This window comes from Salvelinus fontinalis, chromosome 19 (assembly GCF_029448725.1).
Source record: "Salvelinus fontinalis isolate EN_2023a chromosome 19, ASM2944872v1, whole genome shotgun sequence".
Lineage (NCBI taxonomy): Eukaryota > Metazoa > Chordata > Actinopteri > Salmoniformes > Salmonidae > Salvelinus > Salvelinus fontinalis.
In genome coordinates this window covers 38771045-38799013 of record NC_074683.1, presented here as the reverse complement: position 1 = coordinate 38799013, position 27969 = coordinate 38771045, and the positions used below count along the sequence as shown (strand labels likewise).

Here is a 27969-nt window from a genome sequence, read left to right as displayed (position 1 = left end):
AAGTTTACATACACTTAGGTTGGAGTCATTAAAACTAGTTTTTCAACCACTCCACAAATTTCTTGTTAACAAACTATAGTTTTGGCAAGTCGGTTAGGACATCTACTTTGTGCATGACACAAGTAATTTTTCCAACAATTGTTTACAGACAGATTATTTGACTGTATCACAAGTCCAGTGGGTCAGAAGTTTACATACACTAAGTTGACTGTGCCTTTAAACAGCTTGGAAAATTCCAGAAAATGATGTCATGGCTTTAGAAGCTTCTGATAGGCTAATTCACATTACTTGAGTCAATTGGAGGTGTACCTGTGGATGTATTTCAAGGCATACCTTCAAACTCAGTGCCTCTTTGCTTGACATCATGGGAAAATCAAAAGAAATCAGCCAAGACCTCAAAAAAATAGTTGTAGACCTCCACAAGTCTGGTTCATCCTTGAGAGCAATTTCCAAACACCTGAAGGTACCACATTCATCTGTACAAACAATAGTACGCAAATATAAACACCATGGGACGACGCAGCCGTCATACCGCTCAGGAAGAAGACGCTTTCTGTCTCCTAGAGATGAACGTACTTTGGCGCGAAAGGTGCAAATCAATCCCAGAACAACAGCAAAGTACCTTGTGAAGATGCTGGAGGAAACAGGTACAAAAGTATCAATATCCACAGTAAAACGAGTCCTATATCGACATGATATAGCAAGGAAGAAGCAAGGAAGGAAGAAGCAAGGAGGAAGCAAGCAAGGAATAAGCCACTGCTCCAAAACCGCCATAAAAAAGCCAGACTACAGTTTGCAACTGCAGATGGGGACAAAGATCGTACTTTTTGGAGAAATGTCCTATCGTCTGATGAAACAAAAATAGAACTGTTTGGCCATAATGACCATTGTTATGTTTGGAGGAAAAAGCGGGAGGCTTGCAAGCCAAAGAACAGCATCCCAACCGTGAAGCACGAGGGTGGCAGCATAATATTGTTGGGGTGCTTTGCTGCAGGAGGGACTGGTGCACTTCACAAAATAGATAGCATCATGAGGCAGGAAAATAATGTGGATATATTGAAGCAACATCTCAAGACATCCGTCTGGAAGTTAAAGCTTGGTCACAAATGGGTCTTCCAAATGGATACTGACCCCAAGCATACTTCCAAAATTGTGGCAAAATGGCTTAAGGACAACAAAGTCAAGGTATTGGAGTGGCCATCACAAAGCCCTGACCTCAATCCCATAGAGAATTTGTGGGCAGAACTGAAAGCGTGTGCGAGCAAGGAGGCCTACAAACCTGACTCAGTTACACAAGCTCTGTCAGGAGGAATGGGCCAAAATTCACCCAACTTATTGTGGGAAGCTTGTGGAAGTCTACCTGAAACATTTGATCCAAGTTAAACAATTGAAAGGCAATGCTACCAAATACTAATTGAGTGTATGTAAACTTCTGACCCACTGGGAATGTGATGAAAGAAATAAAAGCTGAAATAAATCATTCTCTCTACTATTATTCTGACATTTCACATTCTTAAAATCGTGGTGGTGATCCTAACTGACCTAAGACAGGGAATGTTTACTAGGATTAAATGTCAGGAATTGTGAAAAACTGAGTTGAAATGTATTCGGCTAAGGTGTATGTAAACGTCCCGACTTCAACTGTAGCTATGATCTTTAGACAGAAGAAAGTATTTGAAAACCAACTGACTTAAAGATGATCTAAAAGTCAATGAAATGATTCTAGTCAGGGAAGCATGTTACTTTAGTCTACCATGGAGAGGTTCTGAAAACGAGATGGAAACAAACCCTTTGGTTCTTCTTCTTCTGAGGGCGCAGGCTCCTTGGGAGGGTCGGGCATGCTGCAGTCTGTCCCCGCCCAGGTGGTGTCACAGGTGCACGTCGCTTCGTTGTTACACACCTGGCCAGGTAGAACAAAGGGAGGAAGAGAGGCGGCAATGAGGAATTCATTAATCTATGCTCCATAACAAAGTAATACGTCACCCTTGTTAAACTCGTCCCCAGGCTCAGTTACTACTGCATGCTGGGGATTTTACACGATTTGTGAAATTGTAGTGAATAATTCACTTGCTGACACTGTGTCATTGGAGACACCATTGTGGACCCTTATGGCTAATAACAAAGGCTTCAAGGTTGTAGTCCTGGGCTGGGGTCATATGGGTACACCTAGAGCAGGGATCATCAACTAGATTCAGCTTCATATGGGTACACCTAGAGCAGGGATCCTCAACTAGATTCAGCTTCATATGGGTACACCTAGAGCAGGGATCCTCAACTAGATTCAGCTTCATATGGGTACACCTAGAGCAGGGATCCTCAACTAGATTCAGCTTCATATGGGTACACCTAGAGCAGGGATCATCAACTAGATTCAGCTTCATATGGGTACACCTAGAGCAGGGATCCTCAACTAGATTCAGCTTCATATGGGTACACCTAGAGAAGGGATCATCAACTAGATTAAGCTTCATATGGGTACACCTAGAGCAGGGATCATCAACTAGATTCAGCTTCATATGGGTACACCTAGAGCAGGGATCATCAACTAGATTCAGCTTCATATGGGTACACCTAGAGCAGGGATCATCAACTAGATTCAGCTTCATATGGGTACACCTAGAGCAGGGATCCTCAACTAGATTCAGCTTCATATGGGTACACCTAGAGCAGGGATCATTAACTAGATTCAGCTTCATATGGGTACACCTAGAGCAGGGATCCTCAACTAGATTAAGCTTCATATGGGTACACCTAGAGCAGGGATCATCAACTAGATTCAGCTTCATATGGGTACACCTAGAGCAGGGATCCTCAACTAGATTCAGCTTCATATGGGTACACCTAGAGAAGGGATCATCAACTAGATTCAGCTGCGGGATGATTTTTTTCTGGAGCGGATGGTCGGGGGTTGGGGGGGGGGGGGGGGGGAATAATTACAAATCATTTGTGGACTGCAAATTGACAGCAAGAAGCCCAAACAGATATAATGTTTGACTAAAACATAATAATTTCAAACCTTACATGTGTATCCGATCATGTTGTGTCTATTATGAGTGGGGAAATACTTGGGATCAGATTTCTTAAATTAAAATCCCTTGGAGCTGTTTTTTTTTACAATCTTTTATGTCCAACAATGAACCCCCCCCCCCCCCCCCCCCCCCCCCCCCCCCCCCCCCTCCCCCAGAAAACTTAAACCAACCACAGGCCAAATTCGGCCCACGGGCCGCCAGTTGGGGAAGCCTGACCTACAGGGTGAACCAGCTCCACTGGACTCACCCCGTGGGTTGAGCACACCTGGCCGTTGGGCCCGCTGGGGCAGGTGCTCATGTTGAGGGACTGGATGGGCAGACACTTGTGGTCAAGGCACATCATGGACGGCCCACAGGGCGTTCCGTCCTCCACGTAGCCTAAGTCAGTCTCATCGTCCAAAAGAACATGGCCACCACTGGAGAGAGAAACAGAGAGAGAGAGACGATAGAGAGAGAGAGACCATAGAGAGAGAGAGACCATAGAGAGATAGACCATAGAGAGAGAGAGACCGTAGAGAGAGAGAGACCATAGAGAAAGACCATAGAGAGAGAGACCATAGAGAAAGACCATAGAGAGAGAGAGAGAGAGAGAGAGAGAGAGAGACCATAGAGAGAGAGAGAGTCCATAGAGAGAGAGAGAGACCATAGAGAGAGAGAGAGACCATAGAGAGAGAGAGAGAGAGAGAGACCATAGAGAAAGACCATAGAGAGAGAGAGAGAGAGAGAGAGAGAGAGAGAGAGAGAGAGAGAGAGACCATAGAGAGAGAGAGAGTCCATAGAGAGAGAGAGAGACCATAGAGAGAGAGAGAGACCATAGAGAGAGAGAGAGACCATAGAGAGAGAGAGAGACCATAGAGAGAGAGAGAGACCATAGAGAGAGAGAGAGAGAGAGAGAGACCATAGAGAGAGAGAGAGAGAGAGAGACCATAGAGAGAGAGAGAGACCATAGAGAGAGAGAGAGAGAGAGAGAGAGAGACCATAGAGAGAGAGAGAGACCATAGAGAGAGAGAGAGAGAGAGAGAGACCATAGAGAGAGAGAGTTGAGTTAGTATCCTTATGTTGTCTTTGTGCGTTGACAGGTGAGGTGAGGAGGTTGTATCCACCTGCAGTTCACCGGCCTGCCCTGATGGTTGAAGGAGGTACGAGTGATGTCTCCCTTCATCATGCCGATGCGGGGGTTGTGTCCGATGTTACTGCACAGCAGGAACCCACAGAACACATCGCTGCAGAGGGAGAATCAGAGACAGTCAGAACTAAGGAAACATTGACAATTTGTGAATACTACATTGATGTAGAACAGCAGTACTTGACTATTTGTTCTGGTATAGTGCATGACTACAGTTTACACCGGTGTATATTTGGTGTCGGCTGTAAACTCACTGCTTGCTGCACTGGAGCCACTTATCTCCATCCTTTCCACAGTTACCCTTCTCGGTTCCTTCTGTGTTTAGCTTCTCGTAGCAGAACTTCTCAGAGCCTCCTGCCTCTGCACAAGGAGGTAACACAGGAGAGGAGAAAGGGAGGAGGGTGACCACACCTCACAACAAGCTAATATCACTAAAGTACAAGTCTCAGATTCTCTGCATTTTACATGACATATCTTGCCACTGTACTGGCATTGAATAACTTAAGCAAGAGCGATTCTGAACTCACTTGGGCCCCAGAGGTATTTGCACTGGTTTCCTCTGGTCTTACACTCTCCACTGTAGCAGCGTCCCTAAAGAGACAAAATCATATCAAATGTATTTATAAAGCCCTTTTTACATCAGCAGATGTCACAAAGTGCTTCTACAGAAACCCAGCCTAAAACCCCAAACAGCAAGCAATGCACGTGTAGAATCACAGAGTATACTCATTCATTGCCTATCTGTTCAAGCAAGTTCATAAAGACAATCATTTTCTAAAATCAAATCATCTGAATAGGTATCAGATGATGTGAATCACATCATGAATCACATCATCCTTGTGGCTTAGTGATCATGCTGCCCACCTGGTCGACTTGACATTGGTAGCCATCTTGTTTGTGGAGATTGGGAGGGCACTACAATGAACAACATAACAAATATTTCCTTTTAAGACAGCTGAACGTTTCATCCTTTTTCAGAAATGAATGGTTAGAGCCCACCTCACCTGGCCAGAGTCTCCTGAGCATGTCTCTGAGATGTCACAGTCATTCACCGCATAGCGACAACTGTAACCACGTGGGTAGAACTAACATAGAGAGAGAGAGAGAGAGAGAACAAAAGACTGGGATTTCCTGTGCCAATCTTATCAGGTCTCTTAAGCAACACTAACAAAAAATACATACTGGTTATTAAAAATATTGGTTCTTAGTGAGCATCCTGACAGTGATTAAACAGTCCTATTGGTTCTTAGTGAGCATCCTGACACAGTGATTAAACAGTCCTATTGGTTCTTAGTGGGCATCCTGACAGTGATTAAACAGTCCTATTGGTTCTTAGTGAGCATCCTGACACAGTGATTAAACAGTCCTATTGGTTCTTAGTGAGCATCCTGACACAGTGATTAAACAGTCCTATTGGTTCTTAGTGAGCATCCTGACACAGTGATTAAACAGTCCTATTGGTTCTTAGTGAGCAGACTGACTCATTGATTAAACAGTCCTATTGGTTCTTAGTGAGCAGACTGACTCAGTGATTAAAAAGTCCTATTGGTTCTTAGTGAGCAGACTGACTCAGTGATTAAACAGTCCTATTGGTTCTTAGTGAGCATCCTGACACAGTGATTAAACAGCTCTTACCAGACAAGTGTTGTTGCAGCAAGGTCCGTCAGCACAATGTGCACCATTAGCTAGGGAACACTTCTTACAGCACTCCTTGTAGCACTCCTACAACATAGACGGCAGCACCAGTCCCTCACTGTATTTGAACCATATTAATGAGATGTAAATAAACTCGTATTTAATAGTAACTTACTGTTCTATCTCCGCAGTCACACTCCTCTCCCACCTCAATGTATCCATTCCCACACTCTGTGGATTCAAACAGCTGCCCAAACAAACAGAATCAGAGGGTTATAACGGTATCTGATTTACTGGTTATATACAGTATCGCTCTTTTGATGTTCAGCTGTATGGCGACCGCAACGTAAACTAATCACCTTGGTTGGCCTGTTATAAAGACATGATCCACCGCCCTTCAGTAGGAACTCCTTGTAGTCTGAGATGCTGCACTTGGAAAACTTCCGGGGATGCTGGACCCTGGGGGGGGGGGGGGGGGGAGGCGGGGAATACATCCACCTTTAACATCCAACTGTTAATTGACCTTGTCCTAGCGTGAGAGTGAAAGGTGTGGCAGATGTTATTCACGTCAGGTGACTTCTGGACCAGTGTGCAACAAGAGCCACTGTCAACAACACAAGCATGAAGTCAAGGCAACTTTCACATGCTAGCACAGGTCATGACCCTGCACAGCCTCTGGTGGCTGCAGCTACAGCTGTATACATCCTGTCATTGGCCTAATATCATAGAGGGAGGATGGGGCGCTAGGTGGTTAGCAGCTCATAGGGAGAGGCTGGGGCGCTAGGTGGTTAGCAGCTCATAGAGAGAGGTTGGGGCGCTAGGTGGTTAGCAGCTCATAGAGAGAGGTTGGGGCGCTAGGTGGTTAGCAGCTCATAGAGAGAGGTTGGGGCGCTAGGTGGTTAGCAGCTCATAGAGAGAGGTTGGGGCGCTAGGTGGTTAGCAGCTCATAGAGAGAGGTTGGGGCGCTAGGTGGTTAGCAGCTCATAGAGAGAGGCTGTGGTGCTAGGTGGTTAGCAGCTCATAGATAGAGGTTGGGGCGCTAGGTGGTTAGCAGCTCATAGAGTGAGGTTGGGGTGCTAGGTGGTTAACAGCTCATAGAGTGAGGTTGGGGCACTAGGTGGTTAACAGCTCATAGAGTGAGGTTGGGGCGCTAGGTGGTTAGCAGCTCATAGAGTGAGGTTGGGGCGCTAGGTGGTTAACAGCTCATAGAGTGAGGTTGGGGTGCTAGGTGGTTAACAGCTCATAGAGTGAGGTTGGGGTGCTAGGTGGTTAGCAGCTCATAGAGTGAGGTTGGGGCGCTAGGTGGTTAACAGCTCATAGAGTGAGGTTGGGGTGCTAGGTGGTTAGCAGCTCATAGAGTGAGGTTGGGGCGCTAGGTGGTTAACAGCTCATAGAGTGAGGTTGGGGCGCTAGGTGGTTAGCAGCTCATAGAGAGAGGCAGGGGTGCTAGGTGGTTAACAGCTCATAGAGTGAGGTTGGGGCGCTAGGTGGTTAGCAGCTCATAGAGTGAGGTTGGGGCGCTAGGTGGTTAACAGCTCATAGAGTGAGGTTGGGGTGCTAGGTGGTTAGCAGCTCATAGAGTGAGGTTGGGGCGCTAGGTGGTTAACAGCTCATAGAGTAAGATTGGGGCGCTAGGTGGTTAGCAGCTCATAGAGAGAGGCAGGGGTGCTAGGTGGTTAACAGCTCATAGAGTGAGGTTGGGGCGCTAGGTGGTTAGCAGCTCATAGAGAGAGGTTGGGGCGCTAGGTGGTTAGCAGCTCATAGAGAGAGGCTGTGGTGCTAGGTGGTTAGCAGCTCATAGATAGAGGTTGGGGCGCTAGGTGGTTAGCAGCTCATAGAGAGAGGCTGGGGCGCTAGGTGGTTAGCAGCTCATAGAGAGAGGTTGGGGCGCTAGGTGGTTAGCAGCTCATAGAGTGAGGTTGGGGCGCTAGGTGGTTAGCAGCTCATAGAGAGAGGCAGGGGCGCTAGGTGGTTAGCAGCTCATAGAGAGAGGTTGGGGCGCTAGGTGGCTAGCAGCTCATAGAGAGAGGCTGGGGCGCTAGGTGGTTAGCAGCTCATAGAGAGAGGCTGGGGCGCTAGGTGGTTAGCAGCTCATAGAGAGAGGCTGGGGCGCTAGGTGGTTAGCAGCTCATAGAGAGAGGCAGGGGTGCTAGGTGGTTAGCAGCTCATAGAGAGAGGCTGGGGCGCTAGGTGGTTAGCAGCTCATAGAGAGGGGTGGCTAGGTGGTTAGCAGCTCATAGAGAGAAGCAGGGGCGCTCGGTGGTTAGCAGCTCATAGAGGCAGGGGTGCTAGGTGGTTAGCAGCTCATAGAAAGAGGCTGGGGCGCTAGGTGGTTAGTAGCTCATAGAGAGAGGCTGGGGCGCTAGGTGCTTAGCAGCTCATCATTACACATTTCCCTCAACAGAAATCCGCGGAAATGATCTATTCTCTCTCCTAATAGGAGCTCTAATAATAACATCTGTTTCATAGTGTTATATTATCTCCCTCTCTCCTTTTCGTTTTCTCTCTCCCCGCCTCTCTCTCTCTGCATCTCTCTCTCCCGCTCTCCTTTTCGTTTTCTCTCTCTCCCTACCTCTCTCTCTCTGCGTCTCTCTCTCCCTCTCTCCTTTTCGTTTTCTCTCTCTCCCCACCTCTCTCTCTCTGCGTCTCTCTCTCCCTCTCTCCTTTTCGTTTTCTCTCTCTCCCCACCTCTCTCTCTCTCTGCGTCTCTCTCTCCCTCTCTCCTTTTCGCTTTCTCTCTCTCCCCGCCTCTCTCCCTCTTTGCGTCTCTCTCTCTCTCTCTCTCTCTCTCTCCTTTTCACTTTCTCTCTCTCCCCGCCTCTCTCTCTCCCCGCCTCTCTCTCTCTCCCCACCTCTCTCTCTCTCTCTCTCTCCCTCTCCCTATATACACTACCGTTCAGAAGTTTGGGGTCACTTAGAAATATCATTTTTTGAAAGAAAAGCTATTTTTTTGTCCATTAAAATAACATCAAATTGATCAGAAATACATTGAAGACATTGTTAATGTTGTAAATTACTACTGTAGCTGGAAATGGCTCATTTTTTTATGGAATATCTACATAGGCTTACAGAGGCCCCTTATCAGCAACCCTCACTCCTGTGTTCCGATGGCACGTGGTGTTAGCTATTCCAAGTGTATCATTTTAAAAGGCTAATTGATCATTAGAAACCCCTTTTGCAAATATGTTAGCAGAGCTGAAAACTGTTGTTCTGATTAAAGAAGCAATAAAACTGTCCTTCTTTGGATTAGTTGAGTATCTGGAGCATCAGCATTTGTGGGTTTGATTACAGGCTCAAAATGGCCAAAAACAAAGAACTTTCTTCTGAAACTCGTCAGTCTATTCTTGTTCTGAGAAATTAAGGCTATTCCATGCGAGAACTTGCCAAGAAACTGAAGATCTTGTACAACGCTGTGTACTACTCCCTTCACAGAAAAGTGCAAACTGTCTCTAACCAGAATAGAAAGGGGAGTGGTCAGGCCCCGGTGCACAACTGAGCAAGAGGACAAGTACATTAGATAGTCTAGTTTGAGATATGGCTTTTTCTTTGCAACTCTGCCTAGAATGCCAGCATCCCGGAGATGCCTCTTCACTGTTGACGTTGAGACTGGTGTTTTCTTTCAAAAACAAGGAAATGTCTAAGTGACCCCAAACGTTTGAAAGGTAGTGTATATTATTATATATATCTGTCTGTGTGTATGTGTGTGTAAGGGGGCACATGTGACAGGGAGAGAGAGACATAGAGACAGAAACAGAGAGTGAGAATAACAGTAGTTCAGCAGCTCATTACCCAGTATCCTCCATGATGCAGCCCACCCAGGAGTCAGAGCAGCCACATTCCTCTGTGAGAGAGAACAACACACAACATGTCCATCAAAGAAACATATGTGCCTAAAATTATTCCAAATTTAAAACATAGAGTGTAAAATTAGATATTTCTAAAAAGGACTGCTTTGTAAATCTGTGAGGCAGAAATGAATGTGCAGTGATGCATGTGAGCTCGTCTGTGTACTTCTCTTGGCGGCTGGATCCCACTGGATGCCGAGGTTCTGTGCCAAGCTCTGGGAGAGTGATGAAGCCATAGTCCATGTGGTGCCATACTGCAGGTACAAAACATTAGCAGTTACTCGTCTGTTCTGCCATAATAAAACAGTATGATCCTGGACATTAGTCTCACCTCGTTGACCCCTACTCCTCGGCTCACAGAGCACATGCCCCCGAAGTACGCTACACTGCTTCGGTGATAGTGGAAGGTCACATTGCTGTGCATCGAAGAGACACAGAGTAACTATCAGACAGACACACAGACAGGCAGTCAGATACAAAGATAGACAGACAGACAGACAGACAGACAGGTGGACAGGTTGACAGACATATGCTGGACATGTGAGTGGTATTCAGCCACCCTTGGAGGAAAAATGAAAGTGGATGGAAAAAGGTTGCTTTGTTGTTAAAGCCAAAGCATTAGGGCCTAGTCCTTTAACATGATCTACTGATCTGGGAAGCCATAAGGGCATCGTGTGCAAGAGATACTTACTACAGCATCAGTATGGGGTGGCCCTGAGGAACAGGGAGGAGAGAGCACTTACGAGAAGAGGTGCACAGCGTCAGCGTGCTGCTTGATGCTCTGCGCCCGGTACTTAGAGAAATCTTTCAGCATGTCCAGAGGCTTCACACTGATGGGAATCTGGTCCTTGTCCGTCCAGATCTCCGCGGCAACCAGAACCACCCGTGTGTGCAGGTGCTCCTTAAAGATCTGTCATCGGAGCATGTTGGGGTAGTGGGAGAACACAGAGAGAGATGGAGAGATCACAGCACAGGAACAGGAGAAAAATACTGGGTGTGAACGATCATCTGTACTGTCTGAGGACAGGACAGGACAGGACAGGACAGGACAGGGGAAACAGCACACTGAGAGCAGGGAGAGACACGGGACAAGACAGGACAGGACAGGGGAAACAGCACACTGAGAGCAGGGAGAGACACGGGACTGTTATTCCACATCCCAGCTACACAGAGCAACAACAAGCACGGTGATACAGTGTACAATCTGAACAGCACAGACACAAGTTTGGGGCCGACTGACAGTACAGGAGACTGAGGGTACAAGAGACTGAGGGTACAGGAGACTCAGATTACAAGAGACTCAGATTACAAGAGACTCAGATTAAGGAGACTCAGATTACAGGAGACTCAGATTACAGGAGACTTGAGGTACAGGAAACTGAGGGTACATTAGATGAACAGTGTATGACACATGAGGAAGTGGTCAATGCTGGGTTCTACCTCTAGGGGAACTTTAATAGAAATGGTAAAGAGCTGTTCTCAACAAAAAATAAATATACATTTGATCAATTAATCTGTAAATTCAACGTTTAGATATACTTGTGTTTTGCGAACACAATAATTGATTAAGCTATGATTGATTCAACTATGATTGATTCAACTATGATTGATTCAACTATGATTGATTAAGCTATGATTGATTCAACTATGATTGCATTGAAAGTATTATTTAGTCACACGAGCCAGAGGATTAGAATCCGTTCAACATTATTCTAGATTGTTCTGACGGACACCCTGAAACATACACCAGAAAGAGGAGGTGAAGAGCTGAATATCTGCAGTTGAATAAAAGTGTTTTAAAAAAAATAACAGAATCCGTTCTCAGAGCCAAGTGAAGATGTTACTCACAGCATCAACAATGTTCACCACTGACTTGGCTGAGTTCCTGGTGTGCTGCTTGGTCTTGAGTCGCTTATACTGCAGACCACACAAAAAACAACGACACAAATGTTATTCAAAACTATTATTACGGGGAATATGAATACATTCTTATACAAGCTCCTACAACACCCTTTTAGAAAAGACATAAAATATACATGTTGATTTTTGATGGTCCACACCAACAATAGAATAAGCCTGGTGTTTTCAAATCTGGACGACGGTTACGTTAGCTCGGATAGGAGTCACGCATCCACCGCCACATTCAACAGTGTTGCAACCTCTTGTGGGTGTAGCTGGCTAAGCACAGGACAAGAGAGGACAAAACAGGTCTCCATGGTGTTGCTGGAATGTTGCAGAGACTCTTAACAGCAAAAGAATGAAACATGGATGAAATATTAATTCATGTTTCCTGTCTTTTGTTTAGATAGTGATGCTTGGCTTTTGAGGGCACATACCATATTATGGTCACTGACGATCATAATCTCCAAATACTTCATCTCCTCAAATACATTCCGAGGCATCTGAAAAAGCCACAGATTAGTTAACTTTCATAAGACACAGCAATGACAGATTTATAGAGGATGAGAAGAAAATAGAGAATTATATTGTGCTGAATGCAAATTATGTTGTGAAAGAAGCTTGAGGCATTTACATGAATTTAAATTAACAGGTTATAACATGAGGCTACATCGCACACTAGGCTATAACATGAGGCTACATCGCACACTAGGCTATAACATGAGGCTACATCGCACACTAGGTTATAACATGAGGCTACATCGCACACTAGGTTATAACATGAGGCTACATCGCACACTAGGCTATAACATGAGGCTACATCGCACACTAGGTTATAACATGAGGCTACATCGCACACTAGGTTATAGCATGAGGCTACATAGCACACTAGGTTATAACAAGAGGCTACATAGCACACTAGATTATAACACAGCAAGGGTGGATGAACAGTAGGTGGAGTGGGTTACATAGCACACTAGGTTATAACAAGAGGCTACATAGCAAACTAGGTTATAACACAAGGCTACATAGCACACTAGATTATAACACAGCAAGGGTGGATGAACAGTAGATGGAGTGGGTTACATCGCACACTAGGCTATAACAAGAGGCTACATCACACATTAGCCTATAACATGAGGCTACATAGCACACTAGGTTATAGCATGAGGCTACATAGCACACTAGGTTATAACAAGAGGCTACATAGCACACTAGATTATAACACAGCAAGGGTGGATGAACAGTAGGTGGAGTGGGTTACATAGCACACTAGGTTATAACAAGAGGCTACATAGCAAACTAGGTTATAACATGAGGCTAAGTAGGGCACTAGGTTATAACAAGAGGCTACATAGCACACTAGATTATAACACAGCAAGGGTGGATGAACAGTAGGTGGATTGGGTTACATAGCACACTAGGTTATAACAAGAGGCTACATAGCAAACTAGGTTATAACACAAGGCTATGTAGCACACTAGGTTATAACACAAGGCTAAGTAGGACACTAGGTTATAACACAAGGCTACATAGCACACTAGGTTATAACACAGCAAGGGTGGATGAACAGTAGGTGGAGTGGGTTACAGTAAGGTTAGGGTTACACTAGGGTTACGGTTACAGTAGGGTTAGGGTTAAAGTAGGGTTAGGATTACAGTAGGGTTACAGTAGGGTTAGGCTTACAGTAGGGTTAGGGTCACAGTAGGGTTAGTGTTACTGTAGGGTTAGGAATAAAGTAGGGTTATAGTAGGGTTTTAGTGTTACAGTAGGGTTACAGTAGGGTTACTGTAGGGTTAGGGTTACAGTAGGGTTACAGTAGGGTTACAGTAGGGTTAGGGTAGGGTTAGGGTTACAGTAGGGTTACAGTAGGGTTACAGTAGGGTTAGGGTTACAGTAGGGTTACAGTAGGGTTACAGTAGGATTAGGGTTACAGTAGGGTTACAGTAGGGTTACAGTAGGGTTACAGTAGGGTTAGGGTTAAAGTAGAGTTAGGATTACAGTAGGGTTACAGTAGGGTTAGGCTTACAGTAGGGTTAGGGTCACAGTAGGGTTAGTGTTACTGTAGGGTTAGGAATAAAGTAGGGTTACAGTAGGGTTTTAGTGTTACAGTAGGGTTACAGTAGGGTTACTGTAGGGTTAGGGTTACAGTAGGGTTACAGTAGGGTTACAGTAGGGTTAGGGTAGGGTTAGGGTTACAGTAGGGTTACAGTAGGGTTACAGTAGGGTTAGGGTTACAGTAGGGTTACAGTAGGGTTACAGTAGGGTTAGGGTCACAGTAGGGTTAGTGTTACTGTAGGGTTAGGAATAAAGTAGGGTTACAGTAGGGTTTTAGTGTTACAGTAGGGTTACAGTAGGGTTACTGTAGGGTTAGGGTTACAGTAGGGTTACAGTAGGGTTACAGTAGGGTTAGGGTAGGGTTAGGGTTACAGTAGGGTTACAGTAGGGTTACAGTAGGGTTAGGGTTACAGTAGGGTTACAGTAGGGTTACAGTAGGGTTAGGGTTACAGTAGGGTTAGGGTTACAGTAGGGTTAGGATTAAAGTAGGGTTACAGTAGGGTTTTAGTGTTACAGTAGGGTTACAGTAGGGTTACTGTAGGGTTAGGGTTACAGTAGGGTTACAGTAGGGTTACAGTAGGGTTAGGGTTACAGTAGGGTTACAGTAGGGTTACAGTAGGATTAGGGTTACAGTAGGGTTACAGTAGGGTTACAGTAGGGTTACAGTAGGGTTAGGGTTACAGTAGGGTTACAGTAGGGTTACAGTAGGGTTAGGGTTACAGTAGGGTTACAGTAGGGTTACAGTAGGATTAGGGTTACAGTAGGGTTACAGTAGGGTTAGGGTTACAGTAGGGTTACAGTAGGGTTACAGTAGGGTTAGGGTTACAGTAGGGTTACAGTAGGGTTAGGATTAAAGTAGGGTTACAGTAGGGTTAGGGTTACAGTAGGGTTACAGTAGGGTTACAGTAGGGTTAGGATTAAAGTAGGGTTACAGTAGGGTTAGGGTTACAGTAGGGTTACAGTAGGGTTACAGTAGGGTTAGGGTTACAGTAGGGTTACAGTAGGGTTACAGTAGGGCTAGGGTTACAGTAGGGTTACAGTAGGGTTAGGGTTACAGTAGAGTTAGGGTAGGGTTACAGGAGGGTTACAGTAGGGTAGGGTTACAGTAGGGTTACAGCAGGGTTAGGGTTACAGTAGGGTTAGGGTTACAGTAGGGTTACAGCAGGGTTACAGTAGGGTTACAGTAGGGTTACAGTAGGGTTGGGGTAGGGTTAGGGTTACAGTAGGGTTACAGTAGAGTTAGGGTAGGGTTACAGTAGGGTTACAGTAGGGTTACAGTAGGGTTAGGGTTACAGTAGGGTTAGGGTTACAGTAGGGTTACAGTAGGGTTAGGGTTACAGTAGGGTTACAGTAGGGTTACAGTAGGGTTAGGGTTACAGTAGGGATACAGTAGGGTTAGGGTTACAGTAGGGTTAGGGTTACAGTAGGGTTAGGGTTACAGTAGGGTTACAGTAGGGTTACAGTAGGGTTACAGTAGGGTTAGGGTTACAGTAGGGTTAGGGTTACAGTAGGGTTACAGTAGGGTTAGGGATACAGTAGGGTTACAGTAGGGTTACAGTAGGGTTAGGGTTACAGTAGGGTTACAGTAGGGTTAGGGTTACAGTAGGGTTAGGGTTACAGTAGGGTTAGGGTTACAGTAGGGTTACAGTAGGGTTACAGTAGGGTTACAGTAGAGTTAGGGTTACAGTAGGGTTACAGTAGGGTTAGGGTTACAGTAGGGTTAGGGTTACAGTAGGGTTAGGGTTACAGTAGGGTTACAGCAGGGTTACAGTAGGGTTAGGGTTACAGTAGGGTTACAGTAGGGTTAGGGTTACAGTAGGGTTACAGTAGGGTTACAGTAGGGTTAGGGTTACAGTAGGGTTAGGGTTACAGTAGGGTTACAGTAGGGTTAGGGTAGGGTTACAGTAGGGTTAGGGTTACGGTTACAGGAGGGTTACAGTAGGGTTACAGTAGGGTTAGGGTAGGGTTACAGTAGGGTTACAGTAGGGTTACAGTAGGGTTATAGTAGGGTTACAGTAGGGTTACAGTAGGGTTAGGTTACAGTAGGGTTAGGGTAGGGTTACAGTAGGGTTAGGTTACAGTAGGGTTAGGGTAGGGTTACAGCAGGGTTACAGTAGGGTTAGGGTAGGGTTACAGCAGGGTTACAGTAGGGTTAGGGTAGGGTTAGGGTAGGGTTACAGTAGGGTTAGGGTAGGGTTAGGGTAGGGTTACAGTAGGGTTACAGTAGGGTTACAGCAGGGTTACAGTAGGGTTACAGTAGGGTTAGGGTTAGGGTAGGTGGAGTGTCCCTTTAAGGGATTGATGAGACTTACAGCCCGCTTTTTCCTGTGCTTCAGCCAGGCCATGTCGTCCAGCTCCGAAAGCAGCCGCTCGTCCTTCACTAGAGAAACACGGAACACAGAAACACAATAACAAAGGTAGAGAAACACATTGAGGTCTACGGCAGGATACCGATGCCATGCTGGGTTCTGTGGTTCTGTGTCAACAGTCCCAACCTGCGTCAAATACACTAAAGTATTAAGTTGTGGTATGCATTAAGTTAATTTACCTTCCACTCTACTGGGCAAACCAAATCAAGCGCAACAGAGGCATTTGAAAGTATTTGACATTATGTACTTGACCCAGGTGAGGGGAATATAATGTCAACGGTAGTAGGAGAGGTTCTGGAAGGCCAGGTAGACAGACCATGAGATTGTTGATGTAAAGTGGTGGAGGGCGGGTGGAGATTATACAAGATGGCAGTCAGATGCAGAACACCTTACCCAGTTCCTCGGAGTCACTGTTCCCCTGGAGGCTGGGCGTCCTGCGCAGTGAGTGGGGCCGTGCGGCTGTATCCTGTGAGGGAGAAACCATCAACAGGCCGTCAACAGGGGTGTGATGAGGGTGGAGGGAACAGGCAAAGAGGGGTCAAGTTACAGAAGAAGAGGGTATTGGAGGGTATTCCCATTAAACTGCATAACAAGGCACATGATCAGGTTTTCACAACTACAGAGTCAACATCAATCAATATTTAAAAATGGAATACTTGACTACGCTAAAAACATTATCATTACATTATTATTATCCTTACCATGATCATTATCATTCCATTAACATTAATATTACCATTATAATTATAATTATCATTTCCATTATCACTGTCCTTTCCATTATTATTATCCTTACCATGATCATTATCATTCCATTAACATTAATATTACCATTATAATTATCATTTCCATTATCACTGTCCTTTCCATTATTATTATCCTTTCCAGTGTCATTATCATTTCATTGTAATTTCCATCATCATTATCCTTTCCATTATCATAATAATTCCATTATAATTTCCATTGTTATTATCCTTTCCGTTACCATTATCATTATCATTATCCATTGTCATTGTTATTCTTTTATAATTTCCATGATCATTATCCTTTCCGTTATCATCATGGACCTTGAATGGGATATAGTGTTCTGGGCTTATGTGACTTTAGAAAAAGATCAATGAGAGATTAGTGAGGGAAAACCATTTCTATACATACAGCACTTTTGTTTCCCGTAGCCACCGTGCTTCTACACCTGCATTGCTTGCTGTTTGTTGTTTTAGGCTGGGTTTCTGTACAGCACTTTGTGACATCAGCTTTGATTGATTGATATTACCATATGTCCTTCATTATAGTACACCATGGACTTCCTTCAAAAACAAGATTGCCCTTGACATTGAAGTATGTCAATTTTCACTAGATAACCTAATGTGCCTTTACAGTAAAAAGGAGGCTTTAGTAAAGGTAAAAGGAAGCTTTAGTAACGGTAAAAGGAGGCTTTAGTAGTGGTAAAAGGAGGTTTTAATAACGATAAAAGGAGGCTTTAGTAGGGTTAAAAGGAATATTTAATAACGGTAAAAGGAGGCTTTAGTAACGGTAAAATGAAAGCTTTAGTAACGGTAAAAGGAGGCTTTAGTAGCGGTAAAAGTAGGCTTTAGTAACGGTAAAAGGAGGCTTTAGTAGTGGTAAAAGGAGGCTTTAGTAGTGGTAAAAGGAGGCTTTAGTAGCGGTAAAAGGAGGCTTTAGTAACGGTAAAAGGAGGCTTTAGTAAGGTTAAAAGGAGGCTTTAGTAGCAGTAAAAGGAGGCTTTAGTAGCGGTAAAAGGAGGCTTTAGTAGCGGTAAAAGGAGGCTTTAGTAGCGGTAAAAGGAGGCTTTAGTAGTGGTAAAAGGAGGCTTTAGTAGCAGTAAAAGGAGGCTTTAGTAGTGGTAAAAGGAGGCTTTAGTAACGGTAAAAGGAGGCTTTAGTAGCAGTAAAAGGAGGCTTTAGTAGCAGTAAAAGGAGGCTTTAGTAATGGTAAAAGGAGGCTTTAGTAGCAGTAAAAGGAGGCTTTAGTAGCGGTAAAAGGAGGCTTTAGTAGTGGTAAAAGGAGGCTTTAGTAGCAGTAAAAGGAGGCTTTAGTAACGGTAAAAGGAGGCTTTAGTAATGGTAGAAGGAGGCTTTAGTAGCGGTAAAAGGAGGCTTTAGTAGTGGTAAAAGGAGGCTTTAGTAGCAGTAAAAGGAGGCTTTAGTAACGGTAAAAGGAGGCTTTAGTAGTGGTAAAAGGAGGCTTTAGTAGCAGTAAAAGGAGGCTTTAGTAGCGGTAAAAGGAGGCTTTAGTAGTGGTAAAAGGAGGCTTTAGTAGCAGTAAAAGGAGGCTTTAGTAACGGTAAAAGGAGGCTTTAGTAACGGTAGAAGGAGGCTTTAGTAGCGGTAAAAGGAGGCTTTAGTAGCGGTAAGAGGTGTCACCCCCTGACCTTAGAGATCCTTTATATTCTCTATTTGGTAGGTCAGGGTGTGACTAGGGTGGGAAATATATGTTTATATTTCTTTGTTAGCCGAGAGTATGGTTCCCAATCAGAGGTAGCTGTCTATCGTTGTCTCTGATCGGGGATCATACTTAGGCAGCCCTTTTTCCCACTTTCTGTTGTGGGATCTTGTCTTTTTTGTTGCATGTGTGTGCACTCGTAGCTTTACGTTCGTTGAGTTGTTTATTGTTTTTGGTGGAACATTTAAAATTAAAGGAAATGTACGCCTACCACGCTGCACCTTGGTCTTCATTTAACGACGGACGTAACAAAAGGAGGCTTTAGTAACGGTAAAAGGAGACTTTAGTAATGGTAAAAGGAGGCTTTAGTAACGGTAAAAGGAGGCTTTAGTAGTGGTAAAAGGAGGCTTTAGTAGCGGTAAAAGGAGGATTTAGTAACGGTAAAAGGAGGCTTTAGTAGCGGTAAAAGGAGGATTTAGTAACGGTAAAAGGAGGCTTTAGTAGCGGTAAAAGGAGGATTTAGTAACGGTAAAAGGAGGCTTTAGTAGCGGTAAAAGGAGGATTTAGTAACGGTAAAAGGAGGCTTTAGTAGCGGTAAAAGGAGGATTTAGTAACGGTAAAAGGAGGCTTTAGTAAGGTTAAAAGGAGGCTTTAGTAACGTTAAAAGTGGCAAAAGCGATCCTAGCAGTAGCACAAGTAGAGGTAGAACAATGTTATTTGTGTAGCAAAGATTGTTAAAAACCTAAATGGAAGGAAGAACTTACAATTGAGTGAGTCTGTTGCAAAGGCTCCATTATATAGAGATAGAGTCCATCGTCAAACATTCCGCTGTCAGGCAAAGACAGGGGGAACGAGAGGCAAAGAGAAGAGAGAAGACAGGGGGAACGAGAGGCAAAGAGAAGAGAGAAGACAGGGGAAACGAGAGGCAAAGAGAAGAGAGAAGACAGGGGAAACGAGAGGCAAAGTGAAGAGAGAAGACAGGGGGAACGAGAGGAAAAAGAAAAGAGAGAAGACAGGGGGAACGAGAGGCAAAGTGAAGAGAGAGGACAGGAGGAACGAGAGGCAAAGAGAAGAGAGAAGACAGGGGGAACGAGAGGCAAAGAGAAGAGAGAAGACAGGGGGAACGAGAGGCAAAGTGAAGAGAGAAGACAGAGGGAACGAGAGGCAAAGTGAAGAGAGAAGACAGGAGGAACGAGAGGCAAAGTGAAGAGAGAGGACAGGAGGAACGAGAGGCAAAGAGAAGAGAGAAGACGGGGAACGAGAGGCAAAGTGAAGAGAGAGGACAGGAGGAACGAGAGGCAAAGAGAAGAGAGAAGACAGGGGGAACGAGAGGCAAAGTGATGAGAGAAGACAGGGGGAACGAGAGGCAAAGAGAAGAGAGAAGACAGGGGGAAACGAGAGGCAAAGAGAAGAGAGAAGACAGTCAATACTGAGTCAATAGCAGCTGTAGAGAGAACAGATGAATCTCCACACATATTCCAGGCACGGATTATTATATTTAAAACTGCTGCTGTTCCTTCACTTACTGCAGCCCATTGCAGGTAGACAAGGCCACGTGGGAATCATCTTTCCCCCTCACCTGGCCGTGGTAGTAACAGTGCTCACCACCCTGAGGGAACACAGAAACAGCACTTAAACAACACTTAAACGAGACTTATACAACACTTCACATCACAGCAACCTACTGTGGAGAACAGGGGGGACATGATGATTGGAACACCACTCCATGGGTTTGGTCTTCTCCAAGACATTCAACAAACAAATATATTCACATACTAATCCATCTATACAATCTGGAATATTCTTCAGATGAAGTACCTTTGTGTATTTGCTGCATTATTGCAACTGTGTTGTAATACTGTTAATTCAGTTGGGAGGACTATACTTTTCTCCAATACAGTACATCTTCTGCAGCCTGGTTAACGAAATCAGCCCACATTTAGAAAAAAATACATTTCTGGAGTGTGGGTTGTGTTTGTGGGCCTCAAACTAGACTGTTCTCTTCAGACCTCAATGATCCACATCTCTCTCGCTCTCTCTCTCTTTCTCTCTCTCTGAAAGACCATCCCACGCTGCATAGCTACTGCAGAGCGCCAGTCTCTCCCTTCCCTGTCACGTGATCTGGGTTGCAGCCAGGCAGGCAGGAGAGGCAGGAGGCTGCAGGGGAGCGGAGTGGAGCCATGCTGAGTCAGCTAACTCCACTGTGCCCAGCCCAGCCCTCAGCCCCTGAGCCCAGCTCTTAGCCTAGCCCTCAGCCCTTCAGCCCAGCCCACAGCCCCTCAGCCCCTGAGCCCAGCTCTTAGCCTAGCCCTCAGCCCCTGAGCCCAGCGCTTAGCCTAGCCCTCAGCCCTTCAGCCCAGCCCACAGCCCCTCAGCCCCTGAGCCCAGCTCTTAGCCTAGCCCTCAGCCCCTGAGCCCAGCCTTTAGCCTAGCCCTCAGCCCCTGAGCCCAGCTCTTAGCCTAGCCATCAGCCCCTGACCCCAGCCCTTAGCCTAGCCCTCAGCCCTTCAGCCCAGCCCACAGCCCCTCAGCCCCTGAGCCCAGCTCTTAGCTTAGCCCTCAGCCGCTGAGCCCAGCTCTTAGCCTAGCCCTCAGCCCTTCAGCCCAGCCCACAGCCCCTCAGCCCCTGAGCCCAGCTCTTAGCCTAGCCCTCAGCCCCTGAGCCCAGCTCTTAGCCTAGCCCTCAGCCCCCGAGCCCAGCCCTTAGCCTAGCCCTCAGCCCCTGAGCCCAGCCCTTAGCCTAGCCCTCAGCCCCTGAGCCCAGCTCTTAGCCTAGCCCTCAGCCCCTGAGCCCAGCCCTTAGCCTAGCCCTCAGCCCCTGAGCCCAGCTCTTAGCCTAGCCCTCAGCCCCTGAGCCCAGCTCTTAGCCTAGCCCTCAGCCCCTGAGCCCAGCTCTTAGCCTAGCCCTCAGCCCCTGAGCCCAGCCCTTAGCCTAGCCCTCAGCCCTTCAGCCCAGCCCACAGCCCCTCAGCCCCTGAGCCCAGCCCTTAGCCTAGCCCTCAGCCCAGCCCACAGCCCCTCAGCCCCTGAGCCCAGCCCTTAGCCTAGCCCTCAGCCCCTCAGCCCAGCCCACAGCCCCTCAGCCCCTGAGCCCAGCCCGTAGCCTAGCCCTCAGCCCAGCCTACAGCCCCTCAGCCCCTGAGCCCAGCCCTTAGCCTAGCCCTCAGCCCCTTAGCCCAGCCCACAGCCCCTCAGCCTAGCCCTCAGCCCCTCAACCCATCAGCCCCTCAGCCCATCAGACATCAGCCCCTCAGCCATCAGCCACTCAGCCCCCAGCCCCTCAGCCCAGCCCTCAGCCTAGCCCTCAGCCCCTCAACCCATCAGCCCCTCAGCCAATCAGGCATCAGCCATCAGCCACTCAGCCCCTCAGCCCCTCAGCCTAGCCCTCAGCCCCTCAACCCATCAGCCCCTCAACCATCAGCCACTCAGCCCCCAGCCCTCAGCCTAGCCCTCAGCTCCTCAGCCCATCACCCACTATGGACAATGGCCATATTATTTATTTGAATGTCTGTGAACTCCAGAGGTCCTGTCGACATGGTACAACTGAATAGTCTTTAAGCGTTTTGTTTCATATTACTTTAACTATCCACTTGTACTTTGATTGGCCCTAATCAGCCACCGTAAAACAAACCAATCCATTCTTTACCAGCTGTAGGCCCTGTATCTTCCACTGGGAACCAATTAGGCTCCGCCCAAAAAAAGGTAAATGAAAACAGGTACCCAAACAGAGTGTGTTGTCTGCCTGGAGATGTTACCTTTGATAGAACAGGTTTACCCTCCTCATAGTGGATCTCCACATAATCCGACGACAACAAGTCACTGCGAAGTAGAAAGAGAAGGGGGCGTGGGTTAGTATCTGTTGTGATGACCTGCTGCCCTTACCCTCTGGCTGTGGTCTGATCTAGAACCGTGACTCAGTTTTCCTTGTGGCTTACATCATCCTCATCATACAGCATACCACCCTGCATACCACTACTGGCTTGCTTCTGAAGCTAAGCAGGGTTGGTCCTGGTCAGTCCCTGGATGGGAGACCAGATGCTGCTGGAAGTGGTGTTGGAGGGCCAGTAGGAGGCACTCTTTCCTCTCGTCTAAAAAATATCCCAATGCCCCAGGGCAGTGATTGGGGACACTGCCCTGTGTAGGGTGCCGTCTTTCGGATGGGACGTTAAACGGGTGTCCTGACTCTCTGAGGTCATTAAAGATCCCATGGCACTTATCGTAAGAGTAGGGGTGTTAACCCCGGTGTCCTGGCTAAATTCCCAATCTGGCCCTCAAACCATCATGGTCACCTAATAATCCCCAGTTTACAATTGGCTCATTCATCCCCCTCCTCTCCCCTGTAACTATTCCCCAGGTCGTTGCTGCAAATGAGAACGTGTTCTCAGTCAACTTACCTGGTAAAATAACGGTAAATAAATCCTGTTTAACAGCTGAACAGCATTCAACAATCATCACAAACCTTAGATAATCTTATTCAAACCCCACAGTCAAATACACCCACGTCAACATAAATACACCCACGTCATCTCACAGTTAAAGGTAGCTTAAACGTTGCATTCTGTGCAGCTATAGGAAGACTAGGTAAGATGATGCATCAGTATGTAAGATGCTGCATCAGTATGTAAGATGCTGCATCAGTATGTAAGATGCTGCATCAGTATGTAAGATGCTGCATCAGTATGTAAGATGCTGCATCAGTATGTAAGATGCTGCATCAGCGGGTAAGATGCTGCATCAGCGGGTAAGATGCTGCATCAGTATGTAAGATGCTGCATCAGCGTGTAAGATGCTGCATCAGTATGTAAGATGATGCATCCGTATGTAAAATGCTGCATCAGCAGGTAAGATGCTGCATCAGCAGGTAAAATGCTGAATCAGTAGGTAAGCTGCTGCATCAGCGGGTAAGATGCTGCATCAGCGGGTACGATGCTGCATCAGCGGGTACGATGCTGCATCAGTATGTAAGCTGCTGCATCAGCGGGTAAGATGCTGCATCAGTATGTAAGCTGCTGCATCAGTAGGTAAGATGCTGCATCAGCAGGTAAGCTGCTGCATCAGTATGTAAGATGCTGCATCAGTAGGTAAGATGCTGCATCAGCAGGTAAGCTGCTGCATCAGTAGGTAAGATGCTGCATCAGTATGCAAGATGCTGCATCAGTAGGTAAGATGCTGCATCAGCGGGTACGATGCTGCATCAGCGGGTACGATGCTGCATCAGCGGGTACGATGCTGCATCAGCGGGTACGATGCTGCATCAGCGGGTAAGATGCTGCATCAGCGGGTTAGATGCTGCATCAGTGGGTAAGATGCTGTATCAGCGGGTTAGATGCTGCATCAGTAGGTAAGATGCTGTATCAGCGGGTTAGATGCTGCATCAGTAGGTAAGATGCTGCATCAGCGGGTTAGATGCTGCATCAGCGGGTTAGATGCTGCATCAGTAGGTAAGATGCTGTATCAGCGGGGTAGATGCTGCATCAGCAGGTACGATGCTGTATCAGCGGGTTAGATGCTGCATCAGCGGGTAATATTCTGCATCAGGGGGTAAGATGCTGTATCAGCGGGTAATATTCTGCATCAGGGGGTAAGATGCTGCATCAGCGGGTAAGATGCTGCATCAGCGGGTACAATTCTGCATCAGCGGGTTAGATGCTGCATCAGTGGGTTAGATGCTGCATCAGTGGCTAAGATGCTGCATCAGTGGGTTAGATGCTGCATCAGGGGGTTAGATGCTGCATCAGCGGGTTAGATGCTGCATCAGCGGGTTAGATGCTGCATCAGCGGGTTAGATGCTGCATCAGCGGGTTAGATGCTGCATCAGCGGGTTAGATGCTGCATCAGCGGGTTAGATGCTGCATCAGCGGGTTAGATGCACCAGATCCTTTTTTGTGGAGCTGCCAGGTGGTAAAGACTGTACCAATAAAACATTATAAGATAGATACTGTAGGTATAACACAGTAAGGTACATACTCTGAAACCATTTGAAAGTCAGTCAACACACAGTGGTGACAGCCAGCGTACAAAATGGGATCCAGAATCCATCACAAAGCTGTCATTTACAGAGCCAACAAGTGAAGTGCTCGTTGGAGTTCACAACAATGTCAAATCTATTCTAACCTTTGAAAAACATTTAAAAGCAAGAAAATATCTAAAACAAACTTTCACTATTACACAAATGCATTGATTAGAAAGAAAATCCATGACAGACAAAAGACATAGAAAGAACATCAACGACAGGCATGGCATTGATATAAGTAACCAAGCAAAACATATCCCCTTTCAACATGGTGTCAATGAAGCATGACATGATCAATGATTGTTTGAGGCCTTTGGTTCACCTTGAGTCCCGCTATCCTCCAGCCTGTTCCCACCGTCTGACTCAGCGAGCCATGCCACACCACACAGTTACACACAGTCAATATGTTAGCTGACCACTGACTTCAAGAGACTGTCATTTCTGCCACAATGGCACTTTTCAAGGTAACCTTGTAGATCTAATTGAACACACCCTCCCAACCCCGGAAATACAGCACCTTTTGCTGCAGACAAGTAGAAACAAAAAAATTAAGAAATGTCTTTCGAAATGTGTGTGTGTCTGACATGTTTTGAGTGATGCTCAGCGAGTGGGCAGGAAGTCCTGTACACAGTTAGGTGTAGAGAGAGAGCGAGAGAGAGAGAGAGAGCGAGAGGAGAGGGAAAGGGAGAGAGAGAGAGAGCGAGAGCAGAGGGAGAGAGAGATCGAGAGAGAGAAAGAAAGAGGGATGGAGAGAGAAAGAGAGTGTCGGAGCACCCGTGAAGGGCTATTTTTAGCTTGATGGATGAGGCAGGGAGAGGCAGGGAGAGACAGAGAGAGAGAGAGAGAGAGAGAGAGATGGAGAGAAAGTTATAGAGAGAGATAGAGAGAGAGATTGAGAGAAAGAGAGAAAGAGAGATAGAGAGAAAGTGTGAGAGAGAGAGAGATGGAGAGAAAGTGTGAGAGAGATGGAGAGAAAGTGTGAGAGAGAGCAAGAAAGAGAGAGAGATCGAAAGAGAGAGAAAGAGAGAGATGGAGAGAAAGTGAGAAATACAGATAAAGAGAGAGAGAGAAAGAGAGAAAGAGAGAGAGAGAAAGAGGGGGGGGGAGTGCAGCATTGCAGAGTCTGGTGGGCTGGATCAGTGGAATGCAAAGATGTGTGTGTGTGTGTGTGTGTGTGTGTGTGTGTGTGTGTGTGTGTGTGTGTGTGTGTGTGTGTGTGTGTGTGTGTGTGTGTGTGTGTGTGTGTGTGTGTGTGTGTGTGTGTGTGTGTGTGTGTGTGTGTGTGTGTGTGTGTGTGTGTGTGTGTGTGTGTGTGTGTGTGTGTGTGTGTGTGTGTGTGTGTGTACGTGAGTGGAGTGTGTGGAGAAGGAATGCCGGAGGAAGTACATGTCGCATTGTGCAATGTATAGTCAGTGTGTATGAGTGTTTATGTGTGTGTGGCTAAAGAGGAGGGAGTCCTTCCCTGAGGTCTTTGAGTCCACAGGAGACTGACAATGCAGTGTTAGAAGAGAGGGGGAGACCAGCAACTGCAGCAGGTTCTGGGGCCTGGCGTCGGACCAGCTCCAGCACAAATTCACTGACACGTGATGCTGTCATTGCTATGTCTCTGACAGATGGAAATAATCAGCTCTTCTCAGAATTGAATAGTGATGCTATGGGAGAGGAAGGGCAAGACCTACTGTTCTGCAGCCAAGACCCAGACACACTGAATGACTGAAGCAGTCCAAGATCAATGCTTATTAAAACACAGAGGTATTATGAGTCCAATAAATACTCAATCTACAATACATTAAACCATCTGCATATAGGGGTTCTATGAAAACTATATTGGATAAATCCATTTTAAATTCAATAACTTTTTTAGCAGCATCCCTTTTGATGTAAACAAAACTTTCCATAAATGCATCGCAGTGCTAGCTGCGCCACCAGAGTCTCTGGGTTCGCGCCCAGGCTCTGTCGCAGCCGGCCGCGACCGGGAGGTCCGTGGGGCGACGCACAATTGGGCTACCGTCGTCCGGGTTAGGGAGGGTTTGGCCGGTAGGGATAACCTTGTCTCATCGCTCTCCAGCGACTCCTGTGGCGGGCCGGGCGCAGTGCGCGCTAACCAAGGGGGCCCGGTGCACGGTGTTTCCTCCGACACATTGGTGCGGCTGGCTTCCGGGTTGGAGGCGCGCTGTGTTAAGAAGCAGTGCGGCTTGGTTGGGTTGTGCCTCGGAGGACGCGTGGCTTTCGACCTTCGTCTCTCCCGAGCCCGTACGGGAGTTGTAGCGATGAGACAAGATAGTAATTACTAGCGATTGGATACCACGAAAATTGGGGAAAAAAGGGGATAAAAAAAAATTCTAATAAAAAAAACTTTCCATAAATGTTTGCAAGTGATGGAAGGAAAAATCGATAAAGTTACATATCGGGATAGTATTTTTGACGATATGTTGTATAGTTTTGACAATATCTCAACATTATTTTTGTGCTAGTAGGCTGGAACTGCACTGAATTCTTCCTTCATAGCTTGCTCTCCATCTTTTTTTAAAAACTGAACAAAAATATACACGCAGCATGTAAAGTGTTGGTCCCATATGAGCTGAAATAAAAGATCACAGAAATATTCTATACATGTACGTACAAAAAGCTTATTTCTCTCAAATGTTGTGCACAAATATGGTTACATCCCTGTTAGTCAGCATTTATCCTTTGCCAAGATAATCCATCTACCTGGCAGGTGTGGCATATGAAGAAACTGATTAAACAGCATGGTCATTACACAGGTGCACCTTGTACTGGGGACAATAAAAGGCCACTAGAAAATGTGTTGTTTTGTCACACAACACAATGCCACAGATGTCTCAAATTTTGAGGGCGCATTGTCATACGGACTGCAGGAATGTCCACCAGAGCTGTTGCCAGAGAATGTAATGTTTATTTCTTTACCATAAGCCGCCTCCAACGTCATTTTAGAGAATTTGGCAGTACGTCCAACCGGCCTCACAACCGCAGTCCACATGTAACCATGCCAGCCTAGGACCTGCACATCTGGCTTCTTCACCTGCAAGATCGACTGAGACCAGCCACCTGGAGACAGCTGAGGAAACTGTGTTTATGCACAACCGAAGAATTTCTGCACTAACTGTCAGAAACCATCTCAAGGAAGTTCATCCGTGTGCTCATCATCCTCACCAGGGTCTTGACCTGACTTCAGTGGGATAATGCTCACCTTCGATGGCCATTGGCATGCAGGAGAAGTGTGCTCTTCACGGATGAATCCCGGTTTCAACTGTACCGGGCAGATGGCGTTGTGTGGGTGAGCGGTTTTCTGATGTCAACGTTGTGAACAGAGTGCCCCATGGTGGCAGTGGGGTTATGGTATAGGCAGACATAAGCAATGGACAACGAACACAATTGCATTTTATTGATGGCAATTTGAATGGACAGAGATACTGTGACGAGATCCTGAGGCCCATTGTCATGCCATTCATCCGCCACCATCACCTCATGTTTCAGCATGATAATTCACGCCCACATGTCGCAAGGATCTGTACACAATTCCTGGAAGCCGGAAATGTCCCAGTTCTTCCATGGCCTGCATAGTCACCAG

The 27969-nt window shown here is 46.4% G+C and overlaps 1 protein-coding gene across 3 annotated transcripts in view; it reads right to left on the bottom strand.

Annotated features, from left to right (window-relative positions):
• The window catches only part of LOC129816702 (disintegrin and metalloproteinase domain-containing protein 23-like), a 52994-nt gene that overhangs the window by 9124 nt on the left and 15901 nt on the right, over positions 1 to 27969 (bottom strand). For all 3 annotated transcript variants that reach the window (XR_008753593.1, XM_055871502.1, XM_055871501.1), the window contains exons 4-24: positions 22120 to 22183; positions 19891 to 19973; positions 19129 to 19192; positions 16355 to 16427; positions 15905 to 15972; positions 11972 to 12037; positions 11484 to 11552; positions 10379 to 10545; positions 9967 to 10051; positions 9802 to 9889; positions 9580 to 9631; positions 6150 to 6249; positions 5966 to 6037; positions 5791 to 5877; positions 5160 to 5240; positions 5020 to 5070; positions 4683 to 4746; positions 4410 to 4515; positions 4133 to 4252; positions 3277 to 3445; positions 1789 to 1900 (exon numbers count right to left, since the gene is read on the bottom strand). Coding sequence is in view for 2 of the 3 variants with exons in the window: in XM_055871502.1 (XP_055727477.1) it covers positions 1789 to 1900; positions 3277 to 3445; positions 4133 to 4252; positions 4410 to 4515; positions 4683 to 4746; positions 5020 to 5070; positions 5160 to 5240; positions 5791 to 5877; positions 5966 to 6037; positions 6150 to 6249; positions 9580 to 9631; positions 9802 to 9889; positions 9967 to 10051; positions 10379 to 10545; positions 11484 to 11552; positions 11972 to 12037; positions 15905 to 15972; positions 16355 to 16427; positions 19129 to 19192; positions 19891 to 19973; positions 22120 to 22183 (1841 nt within the window). In the remaining variant the exon portion in view is untranslated. The remainder of the gene's footprint in view (positions 1 to 1788; positions 1901 to 3276; positions 3446 to 4132; positions 4253 to 4409; positions 4516 to 4682; positions 4747 to 5019; positions 5071 to 5159; positions 5241 to 5790; positions 5878 to 5965; positions 6038 to 6149; positions 6250 to 9579; positions 9632 to 9801; positions 9890 to 9966; positions 10052 to 10378; positions 10546 to 11483; positions 11553 to 11971; positions 12038 to 15904; positions 15973 to 16354; positions 16428 to 19128; positions 19193 to 19890; positions 19974 to 22119; positions 22184 to 27969) is intronic.